Below are 17,047 nucleotides of genomic sequence, written 5' to 3' on the forward strand. Positions count from 1 at the left end.
CTTGGCAGAGATATGCTTAGGTGGTGTGAAAATAAATGGTGCTACTTGTTACACCTCTACACCATTGTTGGGAAACAGGAAGTGTTAAAGGCCACCCCTTTCCTCCTGGGGACATAGCTGGTACCTTCCTGTGGCTGTCTGGGCTGCCCCAGCATCTGCAGCCTGGGTTTGGCTCACTTGTTGAGGTTGAGGTGACTGGGGGTGAGGAGGAAGGGCAGAGATGGGACCAGAGAATGTTATCCCAGATCCTGAAAGTCTTTTTGATCAAGAAGATCCTGGGGCTGCCCTAGTCAGCTTCTTTTAGAGATAAAGAAAAAACCAGCAAAGCTCAGCTGGAGACCAGGACTGGCACTACTTCCTGACTTCCTCCTGTGTTCCCAGCATGCACAGGTTTGGTCCTGAGGATCTAGAAAGGGACAGGGAACAGAGCTCACCGGCCCACCGCTGGGATCTCGGATATAGCCATAGGCGATGGTTTTGTTCACAGCAAACCCAAAGTCAGCCCTCCGGACATGGCCCACCACTTGGCCGTTTCTCCAGATGGCCTCCAGGCCAAACATAGGCACCTCCCTGAAAGAAGCAAAAAGATGGCTGGAACCCCAGACTGTGGTGGGAACACAGCCTGGGGAAGCAAGGCAGCTGGACTTGACTGTGCATACAAGAGCCCACATGGGTACCCTACGTGGGTATAGGAACCCCGCCAGGACCTTGCAAGCCCCCAGTAGCCCGACTCCTGACCTAGAATGACAGGGGGCAGGGTAGAAGTGAATGAGGAAATGAAATTTAACTGTAAAGCCGACCAGAGCCTCAGCACTTCAGAAAGGCCCCACTCCATCCCTTTTCATTTAACTTCCTTCTTAAAAGTCTATGTTAATTATAGGAAATAATGGGGAGGGGCTGGAGAGATGGCTCAGCAGTTAAGAGCACTTGTTGCTCTTGTAGAGGACCGTAGCTTCGCTCTCGGTACCCATGCCAGGTATTCACCACCTCCAGGGGATCCTGTGCCCTCTTCTGACCTCTGTGGGCACCCGTGCACAAATGGCATCCACTCACACGGACAAACACATGTGCATCCATATAATAAAATCTTTCAAAAAGAAAAATACTCTATTGTGAAATCATCATGCATGTACATATTTGCTCTGCTCACATCCACCCCCTCTTGTCCCCTCTTTCTACCCATAATCCCTCCACTTCTACTTTCATCTCACACTCACACACACAATACACACACACGCATCAAGTTTTTTAAATAATAAAATAATACATAAACAACACCCCTACACACACAAAAACACAATTCCACTCTTATCTTTGGGTAAATAATGGGTCAGTCATACACCGCCGGGTATGTACCACATTTTCCTAAAATCCATCCATTGGACTGTACATGGTGGTGCACACCTTTAATTCCAGAACTCAGGAGGCAGAGACAGGCAGACCAATATGAATTCAAAGCTAGCCTGGTCTACACAGTAGTTTCAGCTAACCAAGTCTACATAGTGCAACCCTGCCTCAAAATAAAATAAAATAATAAAATTCATCCATTGGTGGGCATCTGGGCTGATTGTGTATCTTGGTTCTTATGAACCCTGCTGCTGTAACTATGGCTGTCAAAGCTTCTGTGGCATGCTGACTCAGAGCCTTTGGTATACACAAGAAGGGGGTAGCTGACTCATATGGAAGTCCCTTGGCCTCGGTGGCTAGAATGACTTACATTACCAGCAGTAAGGGGCAAAGGTTCCTCTTTCCCTGAATCCACACAGCATTTGCTGCCATTTCTTTCCTTGGTGTCAGCCTCTCTGGCTGGGGAGAGCTGGGATCTCAGCATAGCTCTGGTTTGCATTTCCCTCATAGCTGAAGAAGCTGAACAATCTTCCATAAGCTGACCGGTTGCTTCTATTCTCTTCCAGATGTCTGTTCAGCTCATTGCCTGCTTACTCCCTGGGTTACTTGTGGGGTTGTTGTTTAATTCTGTGGCTGTTCTTTGCATATTCTGACGATTCATCCCCTGTTAAATGGGATTTCTCCCATTCCGCAGGCTGCTTCTTCACTCTGGTGATTGTTCCCTGGGCTGTGAAGAATCACGTTTATTTAATGCGATCCCATCCTTCACACTGACTTTCCTGAGCTCACTCTGAAAGGCCTTGCCCCCGTTTGTATCTTGAAGCACATTCCCTCAGGGTTCCTCTTGAAGTCTCAGCAGTTCAGGAGATTTGGATCTCGTCCACTTTGGGATTATCTTCACGTAGGATGAAAAGCGGGGGTCTAGTTCACATTTCTGCATGTGGATATCCAGGGTTGCTAGCACCATTATGAGAGGCTGCTTCTCTCTAGTGGTTTTGGAGCCACTGTAAGGGTTGTGTGGTTTGCTTGTGGGCCCTCTGTCTGCTCCATGGGTCTATACATCAGTGTTTGGGCCAGGACCGTGCTGGTTTTGTCACTATGGCTCTGTGATATAATTTGAGGTCAGGTTTGACGCTGCCTCCCTCATTTGCTCAGGGCTGCTTTGGTTGTTCTGCATCTTTTGCCTCCATATAAATTTCAGGATTTTTTTTCTAGTTCAATGAAGAATTCCATTAGAATTTTGATAGAGAGTATGCTGACTCTAGTTTATTTAACTGTCAAATGGGCTTATTTTACAGTGTTCTGGTTATCTACTTTTGTTTTGTTTTGTTTTGTTTTGTTTTTTGAGACAGAGTTTCTCTGTAGCTTTGGAGCCTGTCCTAGAAATAGCTTTTATAGACCAGGCTGGCCTTGAACTCACAGAGATCCACCTGCCTCTGCCTTCTGAGTACTGGGAGGCATGTGCCACCACCGCCCGAGCTTGGTTATCTACTTTTTATACTAAAGGATTTTCTTTATCAATGTACTATATTAATACTAATGTTTTTGATTCAAGATCCAAAATGATAGACAAAAAGAAAAAGAAGCCCACTAAAATCTAGAAACGTCAATGCCCGGATCACGGTACCATTTGGTGCCACCTGTGGACTGTTCTTCTGGGCTGTCATCAGAGCCACAGTGGCATGAAACCTTCCCTGAATGACAAGAGTCAGGCCAGGTTTAGACACCCTCTTAGGTCTGCAGCTCAGAGCCACACCATCTGGGATGGGGGCCAGGATGAAGGAAGGCTGGGGAATACTTCCTCTCCAATCATTCTCCACGGGACAAAGTGGTATCATGGCGGCTCTCAACGCACCCAGGTCCCCTCAAAGCAGCGGGCATACATCATCGTGCCTTGCAGCCAAGAGATGCAGGGACAGGAAGGAAGCCCCTGAGCAGGACAGCTGTTGATCCTCTGCTCTGGAGCGAAACACTGGCCTCAGAAGCTTTGTAGAGGCTGGTGGAGGGTATGACAGTTCCACCCCACCTGAGAGGGCCCTGCCACCCAAGCTGGGTAGCCTCAGGGGAGTAGGTGACATCTCAGGGCAAGGCCACAGTATGATGACAAACCCTAGCTCTGGCCATTGCCTCTTATCACACTTGACGCTCAAAGCATAGTGACAGCATCTGTGGCTGGCTGTCAGCTGCGCAGCAACGCCCAAAGCCACCTCCCCGTCCTGGAAACAGTTGCTATGAGAATTCCCATGGGAACCACTGTGTAGAACCCAGGCCTCCAGGATTCAAACTCTTCCGGTGACTCGGAGCACTTGAGCCTGGCTACTGGCCGGCGACAAGTTCCAAGCTGCTTCCTGGTGACCAGACTGGAGGGTCGAGTTCCTCAGAAGGGGTTTCTCCTTTCTCCTCTGCTCTGACACTCCACGGTCCTCATTTATACATGGAAAACAATTCTGCCTAGTCAGGATTTAACTGGGACAGGACGGGAGGTGGTTCCAAAGGGACAGGGACACCTGCTTGTAAGTAGGGGTTCACCCTCCCAAGTCACCAGGCTTGGCTCTACTCACCACAGCTCAGCGGTGGCACCTTTCCTTTTTAAATGCCTTCATTAGAGAGTGTTATGCCTTCTCTGTGTCCCTGGGGCCCTCCGACCCACTCCTGGCCCACTCAGAATTTGTATACCACTTCTGCTTTTACCAACACATGATGCAGATCTTGTGGTATAGATCTGGATCTCCCGGGCCTCACTTTTCCCATCTGAAATGGGCCGTTGTGAAAGGGAGGCTGATCTGAGGAAATGCCAGTCCCAGGGGCCATCACTGGAAACGGTAAGTACCACCTCTCCAGCATGGACGATCACCCGACGGGCCAGAATACTCACTCTTCCACAGTGAGGCATACCAGGCGCCGGTAGAGGCCTGTGGTACGCTGCTTCTCCAAGGCTTCGCGGCCAAGGAAGGGCACTGAGGACTTGAGCTTACAGGTGAATGCCAATCCTGCCTCCAGAGGGCTGTCGTCAGGCCTCAGGTCTGCATGCCAGTGTCGATAGCCTATGAGAAAAGGGGGACGCGGGCGAGTGTCCAGCTGAGGTGGGCATCAAGTCTTTAGGAAATACATGTGGGTGCTTCCCAAACCCACACTATCCAGTCCCCAAATCTCCACCTTCACTGTCGCTTAGCAACCCGGGCAGCCAGGGAGATGGGGTAGAATCCTGGACTCCATCCAGAAGGTTCCCTATATGAGCTCCTAAAGCAGACTAGTCCCGTGAGCTTTCCAGTCCCTTGTGCCATCGGGATGGGGTGCTTAGTGGAACTGGAAAGTGGAGCGAGTCACCCTTGGGGAAGGGCAGACCCCATTCTGAACTATCACCTTTTAAAGGAGGTGAGGTGGCCACTAGTTAGCAACCCAACCTGCTCGGAGTCTTCACCTCTCCAGAGATATCTGGGTGTTGCTAGTAGTACAATCCCCATATAGGCAAACATGAAGCCTCCAGCACCCAATTCTTAAAAACTCAAAAAAAAAAAAACAAAAAAAAAAAAACAAAAAAAAACAATCTCTCAAGGATCCCACAGTGCGGAATTCAATCCCTCCCCACTGAGACATACTCCCTCAGGATTCTAGGTAGTGCCTCACCTCTCTGAGTCCAGGCGTGTGAGGGAAATGGGGACCCCAGAATCACTTCTGAGGCCCTGATTGGGAGACCCCATGCATAGGCAGTGAGGAAGGTTTGAGAAAATATACAAGGCTGGGAGATAGAGGGATTCATGATGTGAAAATCTGGACACCAATGACAGAAACATCCCCAACTCCTTTCTGGTAGTTTGGGTGGCCTACCAGGACTCACCTTTCTCGATGCTCAGGGAGTCAATGGCACGGTAGCCTGCATTGACGAGGCCATGCTTGGCACCTGCAGCCATCACAGCCCGGTACACTGGTAAGCAGGATTCGCGGGGGACATGCAGCTCCCAGCCCAGCTCCCCCACAAAGGATAGCCGTATGGCCCGGACCTGGGGAGACAGGGGTGTGAATCAGATACAGCTGCCTCAGGCTGATGAGGTCCAGGCAGACTGCCACTTACCATCAGGCCAAGGCCTGGTCAGATTCAGATTGTCAACAAGAAATGGGTTGTTTTTTTTGAGACTGTCTCTACCTCCGGGCCTCACACCTCAGGAGTGACCAACCAGCTGGTTCCCTATGGTCAAGCAAGCGACCAGAAGCTGGGCAGCTTAAACTGATAGAAATGATCTCCATGTCTATTCTGGGGGTTCATGGCCTCGAATCAAGGCACGGTAGAGCCACTCCTGGAGACTCAGGAAACTCCTTCCTGATTTCTCCCAAAGCAAGGACTCAAGTAATGCTTTGACTGTACTGCCATACTCAGCATCTGCCACCTCCTCTAGCTGCCAATCTTTGGGTCGTTCCTGCCTCTTACCAGGACTTTGGTCCTGTGCTAACTCTGAAGAATCACATCCCAACTCCTGGGACAGTTGACATGGACCATCAACATGATAGGGTCTAGAGTCACCTAGGAGACAAACCTCTGGCCATGCTTAAGGGAGGCTCTAGACTGAGTTAACGAAAAAGTGAGCTGGTGCCCACATCTGTCCCTCTCTCTGCTCCTGACCATGGATGCGCTATGACAGCTGCCCCAAGTTCCTGCCATCATACCTTCCCCGCCATGACAGATCTGACCCTCAAATTGTGAGCTCAAATAAACCCTTCCTTCCTGGTTTGTTTTTGTTTTTCAAGATGGTTTCTGTGTAGCCCTGGAACTTGCTCTGTAGACCAGGCTAGCCTTGAACTCACAGAGATCCACCTGCCTCTGCCTCCTGAGTGCTGGGATTAAAGGCCTGCGCCATCACCACCCGACAGCCCTTCCTTCTTCAGGAAACCTTTGTTGGGTGTTTTGTGACGGCAATAAGATGACTATATACAAAAACCAACCATCAGTCGGTCCCATCTGCCAGGATCTTATTCCCAATTCAAGCCACAGCCACAATTTTGCCATCCTGAACCTGGGCTCTCATTTGGAAAAGCCTGAAGCCTCTCCCATTCATGGGAAGCAGGTGAGAAATCATAGGCATAGTTTGTGTCCTGCCTGCATCAATTCAGGGTGGCTACAGGCCAAATCCGTCATTCTAGAAGCCACACCAATGAGCATTGTGTTTTCCCGAAACTGCGGCTCACAAACACATGAATGGTGGCAGCATTATCTGCTGTCCCTAAGCTGAGAATGCCACACACCCCATATAAATGCAACCCTGCAAGGGCACTGAGGCCCAGTGGGGAGAGCTCGGCTTGGTCTGGGGTCCACACCCACACAGTCAATACGAAGGCTACCTTTCCAGATGCAATCTTTCTAGACATTTGGCTTAGGTACACAGCCATAGCCAACACACCCAACAACTGATGCCCACCTCCCCAGCCTTCGGACAAGTTCTGGGATGTGTGAGTGAATGTTCCCAAGGGTGCAGTCCAACCTCACTATTCAGATCATCTATGGAATATGGGGCCTCAAAACACCTCACAAATAAAGAGGCAGGTGGCCGGGCCTGTGCTGCCACCCCCATGTTGGGTGTGGGAGGGAGCGACCCTGCAGTCTGACCACAAAGCTAGCACCTTATGAACCCAACAGTCTAATCACACAACCATCGCGGACCTGGATCCTAAACGCCTTTGAAGCAGTACCACTTGCCTGGCCATGTGAAAAAAAAAACCAAACTGGTGCAGAAACTGTGCTGTTGACATTTCCCTGCTTCCCAGTGCAAGCTGCAGGCCCCTGACAAAGACTGCCTTGTCACCAGGGTGCTAATTTTAGACAGCCCCCGAAGGAGCTTGGGGCTCAAAGCCAGCTTCGTTTTGAAGCAGGGAAAGTCATTTTTAAAGTGCACCCAACCCGGCCTCCATGTTCAGACACTCCTCACCCAACCATGCACACAAGTGGGATGATGTCCAGGGGCTCTTGAAGCCTTCTGACCTCAGTGGGATACAGGGCGGCCACTTCTGGGTATCTACTGCATACCAGTGTGTCCCATGGCAGGTGCCAAGAATTCCTGAGAGGGGACAGTAGGTTCTTCTCTCTCCTGGTAAGGTAAGAATTTGGAGACATCCACACACTTTCCAGGTTCGTAGATCCTGGCTACCTGGGTGCCGTACATTTTTTCCCCTAGAAGCAGCAGAGTAAAGGTGGGTCTCGTTTCTTCCCAGTATTGACATCAAAGGATGGGATAAGACTGAGAACAAAGACATCAGGAACTCATTATCCCCACTCCTGTGGGTCGGGCATCTCCCGGCTACCTCGAGGGCTCAGGCTCTGTGCCCTACCTAAGGAGTGTGCTTCAGACAGGGTTCCTGAGCAGCAGGATTACAGAAAGCTCCAGCCCTGATATGTACTCACTTGCCATCAAATGCTGGCTCAGACACTTGCACAACCGTACCCATTGCTGCTCAAGTCACACCTGCAAGGAAATGGAACCAGCCTAGATGCCCATCACTGGATGAACGGACAGTAAATGCACACAATGGAATTTTATTTATCAAAGAATAAAATTAAGAAATGTTTAGGAAAACGGACAGAAATGGAAAATACTGTGTTCATTGAGGAAACCCAGTCTCTGGGAAACAACAATATACTGGCTCATGTGGCTTCAAAAGGCTCCCAAGAGGGCTGAGGATACAGCTCAGTGATAGGGCTCTTGCCCAGCATGTGGAAGGCCTTGGGTTTGATTCCCAGCACCACAAAAAAAAAAATACAATGTAAAGAAAGCTTGAGAGGAGGCAGAGCTCCTGGAAAGATGCTGTGGGCAATGGACTGGTCCAGAATTGTGCAAGGTTTGGCAGGAAGGGCCTTGAACCAGGTTTTGTTAAAAAAAAAAAAAAAAAAAAAAAACCCTTTTCTCACCCTCCAGAGTCCACAATAAGCAAATCCAGCAGTTTTGAGACACAAAGCCAACACATAAAGTCCTCTGTCTCTACGAGCTAGCAGTGAACAACCCAGAAACTCAGCCAGGAATGGTGGCTTACACCTGCCATCCGAGAGACTGGGAGGTGGAGGCAGAAGGATGGAGCGGTTCAAAACCATCCCCAGTTACTTAGGAAGCTTAAGGGCAGCTGGGCTGCATGAGAGCATCTCAAAAGTTCAGAAACAAAATCAGAGAGGAAATCAGAGTCATTTCCTTCATGCCAGCACTCAGATGCATAGGGATAATCCCAACCAAGAGGTAAAAGGATTTTAAGACGACAAACAAATTCAAAGACATCCCGTGTGTAGGGGTTGGGAGACCTATTACTAAGATGCTCGAAGGACCCAAAGTAGTCCCAGAGGCCACACAGTCCTGGAAGAGTCCCACTGATATTTATTAAGTTGCAGAGACAGAAAAACGACCTCTTAAAAGTCATACAGACCCTCAACCCTAAGAGCCAAATCGGTTTTGAAAACTGACAAAATTGGGGGATTCACTCCTTTCCATCCCAAAACAGACAGCAGCTAGGCCACAGCAACGGAAACAGTGTGGCACTGTCACAGTGACAGAGACTCAGAGCATCTGGAAGTAAGGCCCACATAGGTGACCAGGTGAACTTCATGCATACAGACACATGTGCACATCCGCAACTAAAAACCCAACTCTTTCAGCAGGGTGGTGATGGCACACGCCTTTAATCCCAGCCCCTGGGAAGCAGAGACAGAGGGCTCTCTGAGTTTGAGGCCAGCCTAATCTATAGAGTAAACTCCAGGACAGCTAGGGATACTCAGAAAAACACTGTCTTGAGATACAAAAAGCATAAAACAATTTTTTTCTTATTTTAAAACAAAACAGGGCCAAAACAAGGACTCGGTAGGTAAAGGTAAAAGTGCCTGCTGCCAAGCCTGAGGACCCAGGACCCACCCCCAGGACCAACATGGCAGGAGGACAGACCTGACTCTTACATTGTTCTCTGACATCCACAGGCATGCCACGACACATGTGTCCTCGTGTACAAATAAATAATTGTATCACAAATTTTACAAAAAGCAAAACTAAAAATAACAGATGTTGGTGAGGGTGTAGAGAAACCAGAGCTTTGCACAGGCTGGCATGGACATAAAATGGTGCTGTCACCATGGAAAAGGGACATCCTCTAGAAATTTTAAAGTAAATGAGGTGTCGTGGACCAGTTTATGGGTAAACATCCCCCCAATAGGGGAGGCAGAGCTCAAAGAGGAATTTTCACACCTCTGTCACAGCAGCTGGAGGCAGAAGCAGCCTGGGTTCACCAACACAGGACAGCAGTCACCTGTGTGTTAGGAAGGATGCCCTGACACCTGCTGAGATGAGAACGAACCCCAAGGCTGTGCCGAGTGACACAAGCCAGTCACAGAGGGTTTACGCCGCAGAGATCCTTGGGATGTTCTTTCCAAGACCAGGGTTGAGAAACCCTCTGTCTGATGTGTTTGAGTACTAGCTGACCAAAATAAAACATTCTGAAGCTCTGTCTCCCAACAGGGTGAAGATGCTCATACTACTGGAGAGGAGGGTTAAATGGTTGAAGCTGAGCATTAACCCAATATTCAGGAGGTTATGTGCCTCCCAAAAGAATTAAGATGGTAAAATCCAACAGCTCCCTTCCAGGGAGAAAAAACTGAGGCCTGAGGACCTGGATAAGGTGCATTTTGTCTGTGTCTCAATTGCTTGAGAGAGAGAGAGAGAGAGAGAGAGAGAGAGAGAGAGAGAGAGAGAGAGAGAGAGAGAGGACAGGTGAAGACAGGAGAGCAAACCCAGGGAGTGGAGCCGGGAGGAGCTCTGTGCGGTGCCCAGTGATGGGTGATGAAGCCGGTCCTGGAGGGAAGAGAGAGAAGCAGAGTCGCCGTGCTTTATGAAATGAAAGCTGTATGCTGAAGACAAGCCTACACTCCCAGGTTCATTGCATGATGTCACTCAACATAAATGTACTTCATGTACCCAATGGAATAATGTCCAGACATTAAAAAGGCTAGTCCTTAAACTAGCCAGTGGTGGCGCAGACCTTTAACCCCAGCACTCAGGAAGCAGAAGCAGACAGATCTCTGAGTTTGAGGCCAGTGTGGTCTACAGAGATTCCAGGATAACCAGGGCAGCAGAGAGAAACCCTGTCTTAGAAAAACAAAACAAACAAGAGCTATCCCTTGTCATTTGTTAAGTGTAACAAGCTAGCTCCTGACGGTAAGTGTTGTGTTATCTCACTCACATGTGGCATCAAAACAAGTTGATCTCAGGGCACGAGATGAGATGAGGATAATCCAATGAGATGGACTATTCAGCATAGATAAATAGTGCTTGCCACTCAGCCTCACAACCTGAGTTCTGTAACCAGAATCCATGTAGCAGAAGGAGAAAACTGACTCCCATGGGTAGTCATCTGACCTCCCTCCATGACATATATCTTTGCACTTATAACACACACACACACACACACAGCATCGACCAAAAGATAGATAAAGATAAATGGTAAGTGGATAATATGTAAATAGATGATAGACAGATAGATAGATTAGATAGATGATAGACAGATGATAGAGATAGATAGATAGATAGATAATAGATAGATAGATAGATAGATAGATAGATAGATAGATAGACAGACAGACAGACAGGAAAGTAAATGAATAAGTGGGGAGACGTGTCATTGGCAAAGTGCTTGCGATGCAGACATAAGAACATGAGTTCCATCCCCAGCCTCCATGTAAAAGCCAGGCTTGGGGGCTCATGTCCGTAATCTCAGTGCTGGGGAATCTGAGATTCGAGGATGCCTGGGGGCTCACTGGCAGCAAGCCTAAGCCAGCTGTGAGCTTGAGATTCAGTGAGAGACCCTGTCTCAAAAATAGAGAGCAATTGAGGAAGAAACCCCGTATTCTCCTCTGGACTCTACATGCATGTACATACTCACACACTCATAAATGCATGCATGTACACAAACATGAACACTCAAATACACTATACACACAAAGAAATATAGGTGTTTCAGGAAACAGATGTATGTAGCCTGATGTAAACAGTTTACCTTGTGTCCTCGCATCAAAATAGCAGCAGATACCCTGGCACTAACTGCATGGCACTATACCACACATGGTACCCCACTACCACATGATTCCCTGCCATTACATGGTCTCCCACCATGATACGGAACCTCATCACCATACAGTACAAAACCACCACATGGTACCTCTCTGCCACACAGTACTCCCCACCACACAGTACCCCATCATCAATGCTACCCCATCACCACACCCTTATATCCCAGTACATGGTGGGTGCCCCCCAACCACACAATATTCCATCACCACACAGCACCCCGCACCATGACATGGTACCCCCACCACCACATGGAACTTCTACACTACATAGTACCCATCTGCCACACAGTACCCCACTACCACACAGTACCCCATCATTACATGGAGCTTCATTAACATGCAGATTTTGTGTGTTAGCACAGAATCTACAACCCCCCCACAAGGAACATCTCCAGTGTAACTGTCATCCAGAAGCCCACCCCTAAGTGCTTGAAGATACGTCCAGTGCACCACAGTACCCAGGAGGATACATTGCTATGCCCAGAACAGTAGAGCTGGCTCTGACTTTGACTTTTCGTGTAGCTCAGACCCTTGGCCAGGCAGACCACACTGGGAGGGTTGGGGTAAAACATCCTGTCTGAGACCAGCTCTGCCTCCTGTCTGGAAATGGGCACCTTGAATTAGACCATGAGGGTAAGGCTGCAGAGAATTCCCTGTAGAGGAGACTGTACCCTAGAGTTATGCATCTCGTATCAGGGATAGATTATTAGTTACAAATAAAGGAGCACCTTTATAACTCAGCAGCCCCTCTGGGAGACGACACTCTCCTGCCTGGCCCCGGCTAGGACAAGGACTCAGGATCCATGGTTTAGCCAGCGGCCCTGATGCCAATGGTCTGTCAGGACCAGAGCTGATCATATGGCAAGCAGAGCCCCAGTGACTTCTGGCCTCGGAGCCGTGGATGGCAGGAAGCAGCAGGTCAAGAATGTCTCTGCAGTGGCCAATTAAAGGTCTGAAGCCTCGGAAACCTGCACACCTAGGTCCATATCATCACCCTTCCGAACCAGCCCAGGACACTCTTCTCCTGGAAGGTCTTGGATGCCTGACTCTTCCTGGTCCTGAAGGTATTCTGCAAGGTTCCATTGGTCCCCAAGGAAGACAGCAGACTTCTTCTGCCTGTTACCTGTGTTATTCAGGGCATCCAAGTGTGAGCCATTGCTCATTATAGCAGGTTCAGGAGACCTCACCTTATCCCACCACCCAGCACCATGTCCCTGCTAGAGAGCCAGCAGCCCCCACTATCGTGGTCAGCAGACTCAGGCTCAGCCCAGGATGAGCAAGATGAGAAACCAGAATCTCCTAGCAAAGCTTCCAGTCCACCAGCCCAGGGCTTTTCACGGTGGAGGTTCGGCCATATCTGCTCCATTCTAGACAAGATCACTACCTACAGACACGAGTGTCAAGCCCAGGGCAAGACAAGGCTCTGAGCCTCCATTCTACAGTCACCTACCTTCAAGCACCCCTTCGGGTCTAAGACACAGCCCCAGGATCCTAACCTTTGGCAGTCCAGCCCTCCTGGCAGCCAACTGATGCAGGATAGATGAGGAGTCAAGCACCCAACCAGGGCAGACGCCATAAGGGCCAAGATCATAGGATGGCAAGGGCAGAGCTTTGAACTGGAGACTGAATACTTCTCCCCGCAACAGACCTTGCCTTTGAGCCTCAGCTTCTGCTTCAGTGAAACTGCACAGTCACAGTCTTTGCCTCCTGGGACTCACAGAAGCATGCCACAAGACGATCATCCTGAAATGCAGTCAAGTAAGGGACCCAGGGAGGGCAGGTCATTGTTCAAGACCTGGTGACATCTATGACAGCATGTTACTGGGAGATGTTGGGAGGCAGAACTGTCCCATAACCTCTACCAGTTTCCCTGGTGTCAACGTTAGCCAGCATGGCTGCTTTCAAGTGACCAATGATTGAGCAGACATATTATGAATAACACTGGTCCTTCAAGTTGGATAAGCTCCAAAAGAGGCCTTGAAGGCTTCAACAACAGAGTAGGGTTTGGCCTTCTGCTCCCAGGTCCAAAACTCTGAAAGACACCTCCACTCTTGAGTACTGATTTGAGAGAAGGAGCTGGGATTTCATTCAAAGGGCAGGGAGATTCGATCTCACTTCATGCACATTGCCTAGCTTCCCACCAGCTGTGCAGGGAGGGGTTAAGACTCCAGGAAGGCACCCAGGCCAGCCTTAGCTGTAGCTTGAAGGCCATGCTGGTGCCAGGACAGGGGAAGCCAACCCATTCCTCGGGGATTCCCTGGACATGTGCCACCGAGAGAGTAGGGGCTCGAGAAGACAGCCAAAGCCTTCGCTGTCACACTATCCCCCCGGCCGTCTCATAAGGTTTCCAGCACACTGGGTGCATCCTCCAAGTTCAGTCATCCTTAAACAAATGAGGACCCACCAGAGGACAGAAGGGAAGGGTGCACAGACACCAGAGCAGGTGTAGCCTGGGCCCAAACCTACGGGAGAGGGTAAGGAAGTTGGGGTGGGACTGGAGGAAATTCCATTCAAAGCCTCAGGAGACTGCCAAGATAGTCCAGTTCTAAAACCATCACCCTTGGAGGGTACTCCCTCTTGCATACTTGTCTGGCCTGGAGGCTAGGAGGGTGGAAGGTGAGGATAGCAGTGAATCTCATGATGACGACACCAGGGTGTTAATGCTGGTGATGGTAGTAACCGTGAAAGTTATGGTGGCCATGGTGATGATAGTGGATGGTGATGATGACTGTGATGTTGGTGGTAATGGTGGGGATAATGATGAAAGTCACGGTGATGGTGGCAGTGGTGGTGATGGTGGTAAACGTAGCGAGGGTGATGGTGGCAGTGGTGGTGATGGTGGTAAACGTAGCGAGGGTGATGGTGGTGGTGGTGATGATGGTGTTGGAAGAACGGTGGTGGCGGTGGCGGTGCTGATGGTGGTAATAGTGATGATGGTAGTGATGGCGGAGGTGATAAAGATAGTGGCAATGGTAATGGTGATAGGAATGATAAAGGGGATGATGGTGGTCGTGGTGAGAAAGATGATGGCCGTCGTTGATAGCCAACGCTATCATAATGGCATTCGTAGTGGGGCGCAGTAATGAAGATGGTGGCAGTAGTGTGGTATTTGTGGTTATGGTGAGGATGACAGGGATGGTGGTGGTGGTAATGGAGGTGACAATAGTGACGGTGAGGATGGCTATGGTAACGATGGAGTGGATAATGGTGATGGTGACACAGGAGGTGGTAAGGGTGGTAATCACAGTGTGGTACTGGTGGGATGATGGTGGTGATGCGCACAATGAGTTGAATCCATCTTCTAAAGACAGGCATAAGCATCCAGTTCTTAACCCATACTGCTTGAAATCTCTCCTAGAGCTGCTGGCCCTGGGGTCTATCCCTCTGGCCTTGGGCAGGCTACATCTATCAACGATCGTCTTCCAGCCCCTCCCCTGGGGAAATTGCTGTCCGAGCATCTCTAACCTGAGATCCCAGAATTCAAGCAGAAGATAAAGTTGTCTGCGCCCGCAGACAAGAGCAGTGGGTCACAGAAACCTGGAAAGAAAGGACATATACCACTCCCACTCAGTTCACACTGGGGTCACAAAGGACGACCTGACCTCGTTCCAGCCAGGCCTTGTTCCTACATTTTCCTGGCAAGCATTTTTGCCCCCACTGACAGCTTGAATAGTGGCAGGGAACACACGCCCAGACTGCGGATGCCGTATCTTTCCTGGCTGTGCCACAGAGCTAGCGCATAACATACTACGGCTGTCTGGGGGTTCGGGAGAGCTGCGCCGGCTTCACGGTACACGTCTCCAGGCAGCTGCACTCTGTGTGAATGCGTCCTCGGTGGTACTCGGCAGTTTATCAAATGCACGCCGTATGAGCCTGATCTATCCTGAGCGAATGGAATCACAGCAGTTACAGGCTAGGATTCCTTCACCGCCAGGAAAGAAATCCAATTTCCTTCTGATTTGATATTAATTTTGAGAGGGAAATTGCTTTACTGTTCTGCCTCATGAAGACGGCCAGCCTGGGGCTTGCTGCTTTGCTAAGGGGGAACCTGGTCTCAGCTGGTTGTGTGTGTGTGTGGGGGGGGGTGTCCTCAGCCGAGGCGCTGAGAACACCATGTCTGACACAGTACTGACTGAGCTGAGCTCTGGGAGACTCGCCGGGAAAGCTCTTCCCCACAGGGGAATCTTGCTGGCCTTGACACAAATATTTGAGGAGCAAAGACAGCTGGTGTGTTGGCCGCTCAGTGGACACTCACTTTCCCCAGCCCCCTTCTTCCTCTAGGAATCCAAAGACTGTAGATGCCTGGCCCAGGCACAAACAGCTCAGAGAAGCACTATTGCAAAAGTCAGTGACGTCTGGCTGGGCATCTGTGACCAAGCCCTATCATAAGTGGAGCTTAGCAACCCCAGAGGGGTCCTGGGCCTCTGTCCACGGGCCTGGGTCTGCAGAGCGTGGCATGCACCAATGTCATTGCTTGTGTATCTGCTCGACCTGGGGTTTGCTGACTCTGCAGATGCACACATTCCTCTCCTGCAGCTGGCGGGCTCAACGCCAACCCATCTATAAATACGTGGCCTGCCTCCACGTTCTGGCCCCAGAGCCTCCGCTTGCTGATGGACAGTTTGTCAACATAGTTTTAAGCCAGAACAAGATATCACTTAGAATATGAAATTTCCCCCTGGATTCCAAGAGGATTCAGTATTTGGACAGATAGACATAATGCTCTAGAAAGGACTTTCAACATTGTCTAGACTTTGCACTACAGCTAGAGAAACTGAGGCCCAGAAAGGCTGGTTCAAAGCTGGAAGGCAGTGTCTGCCTCCCAGCTCTGAAAATCAGTGTAATACAGAAGCGTTGGTCTATACTACCCCTTCATATGTGTGGCCCAGATCTTTTTTTTGCCTGCGAGCCCCACCACTGTGGCCAGGGCTGTGGCCAGCCAGCCTCTGCAGCTTGAAGAGCCACCAGAGGCAGAACTGCCACTCTATCGCTGGCCAAGGAATAGGAGGGCTTAAGCCACCTTGGGTGTGTGTCCTGAGCCACACTGAGGGACATCTTTCCAGGTTAGCATGGGCACCATAGGAACAATCTTGCTCTCTTTGGCCTAACCCTCTTTTGGGCCCTTGGGAGAAGGTGGGGCCACCGGGATAGGAGTCCCAGGAGGGACACAGTCTTAGACAACCTCAGCTGCAGCCTGTGCCTGCACTGCCTATGTGTTCTGGGAGCTGTGTTGTTCAGCTACCTGACGAGCCCTGTCCTCGGAGGTCCTCCCAATCTGTGTGGCCAAGACCTTTGAGGAAGTAGGACAAGAGAGGATAGCTGGCTGTGCTCGGGAACAAGCATCAAACGTTTCTGGGCGGAAACTGAACCACACACGGCAGACCTTTCTTGTCACAGTGAATCACTGTAGCACTGGCTCGAGGAGCCAGGCCCCAGACTTAGTGTGGTGACAACAAGGGGAGGTCTCCTGTTGCTATCCCATGGTGACTGTCCTTCTCATCATATGGTGGGCCCCAAAGGGTGAGTGTAGTCTGGAACTGGCAAGGGGATAAGAAGTATAAAGGCAACTGCTGGCCTCATGGGCCATCCTCAGGCAGGGGTGCCTGCAGTAAAGGC

The 17,047-nt window shown here is 50.0% G+C and overlaps 1 protein-coding gene across 1 annotated transcript in view; it reads right to left on the reverse strand.

The window, feature by feature from the left end:
• Sardh (sarcosine dehydrogenase) overlaps window positions 1-17,047 on the reverse strand; it is a 59,588-nt gene that overhangs the window by 2,992 nt on the left and 39,549 nt on the right. The window contains exons 18-20 of the mRNA XM_038335752.2: window positions 5,186-5,348; window positions 4,223-4,391; window positions 435-570 (exon numbers count right to left, since the gene is read on the reverse strand). Of these exons, the coding sequence (XP_038191680.1) occupies window positions 435-570; window positions 4,223-4,391; window positions 5,186-5,348 (468 nt within the window). The remainder of the gene's footprint in view (window positions 1-434; window positions 571-4,222; window positions 4,392-5,185; window positions 5,349-17,047) is intronic.

This window comes from Arvicola amphibius, chromosome 7 (assembly GCF_903992535.2).
Source record: "Arvicola amphibius chromosome 7, mArvAmp1.2, whole genome shotgun sequence".
Lineage (NCBI taxonomy): Eukaryota > Metazoa > Chordata > Mammalia > Rodentia > Cricetidae > Arvicola > Arvicola amphibius.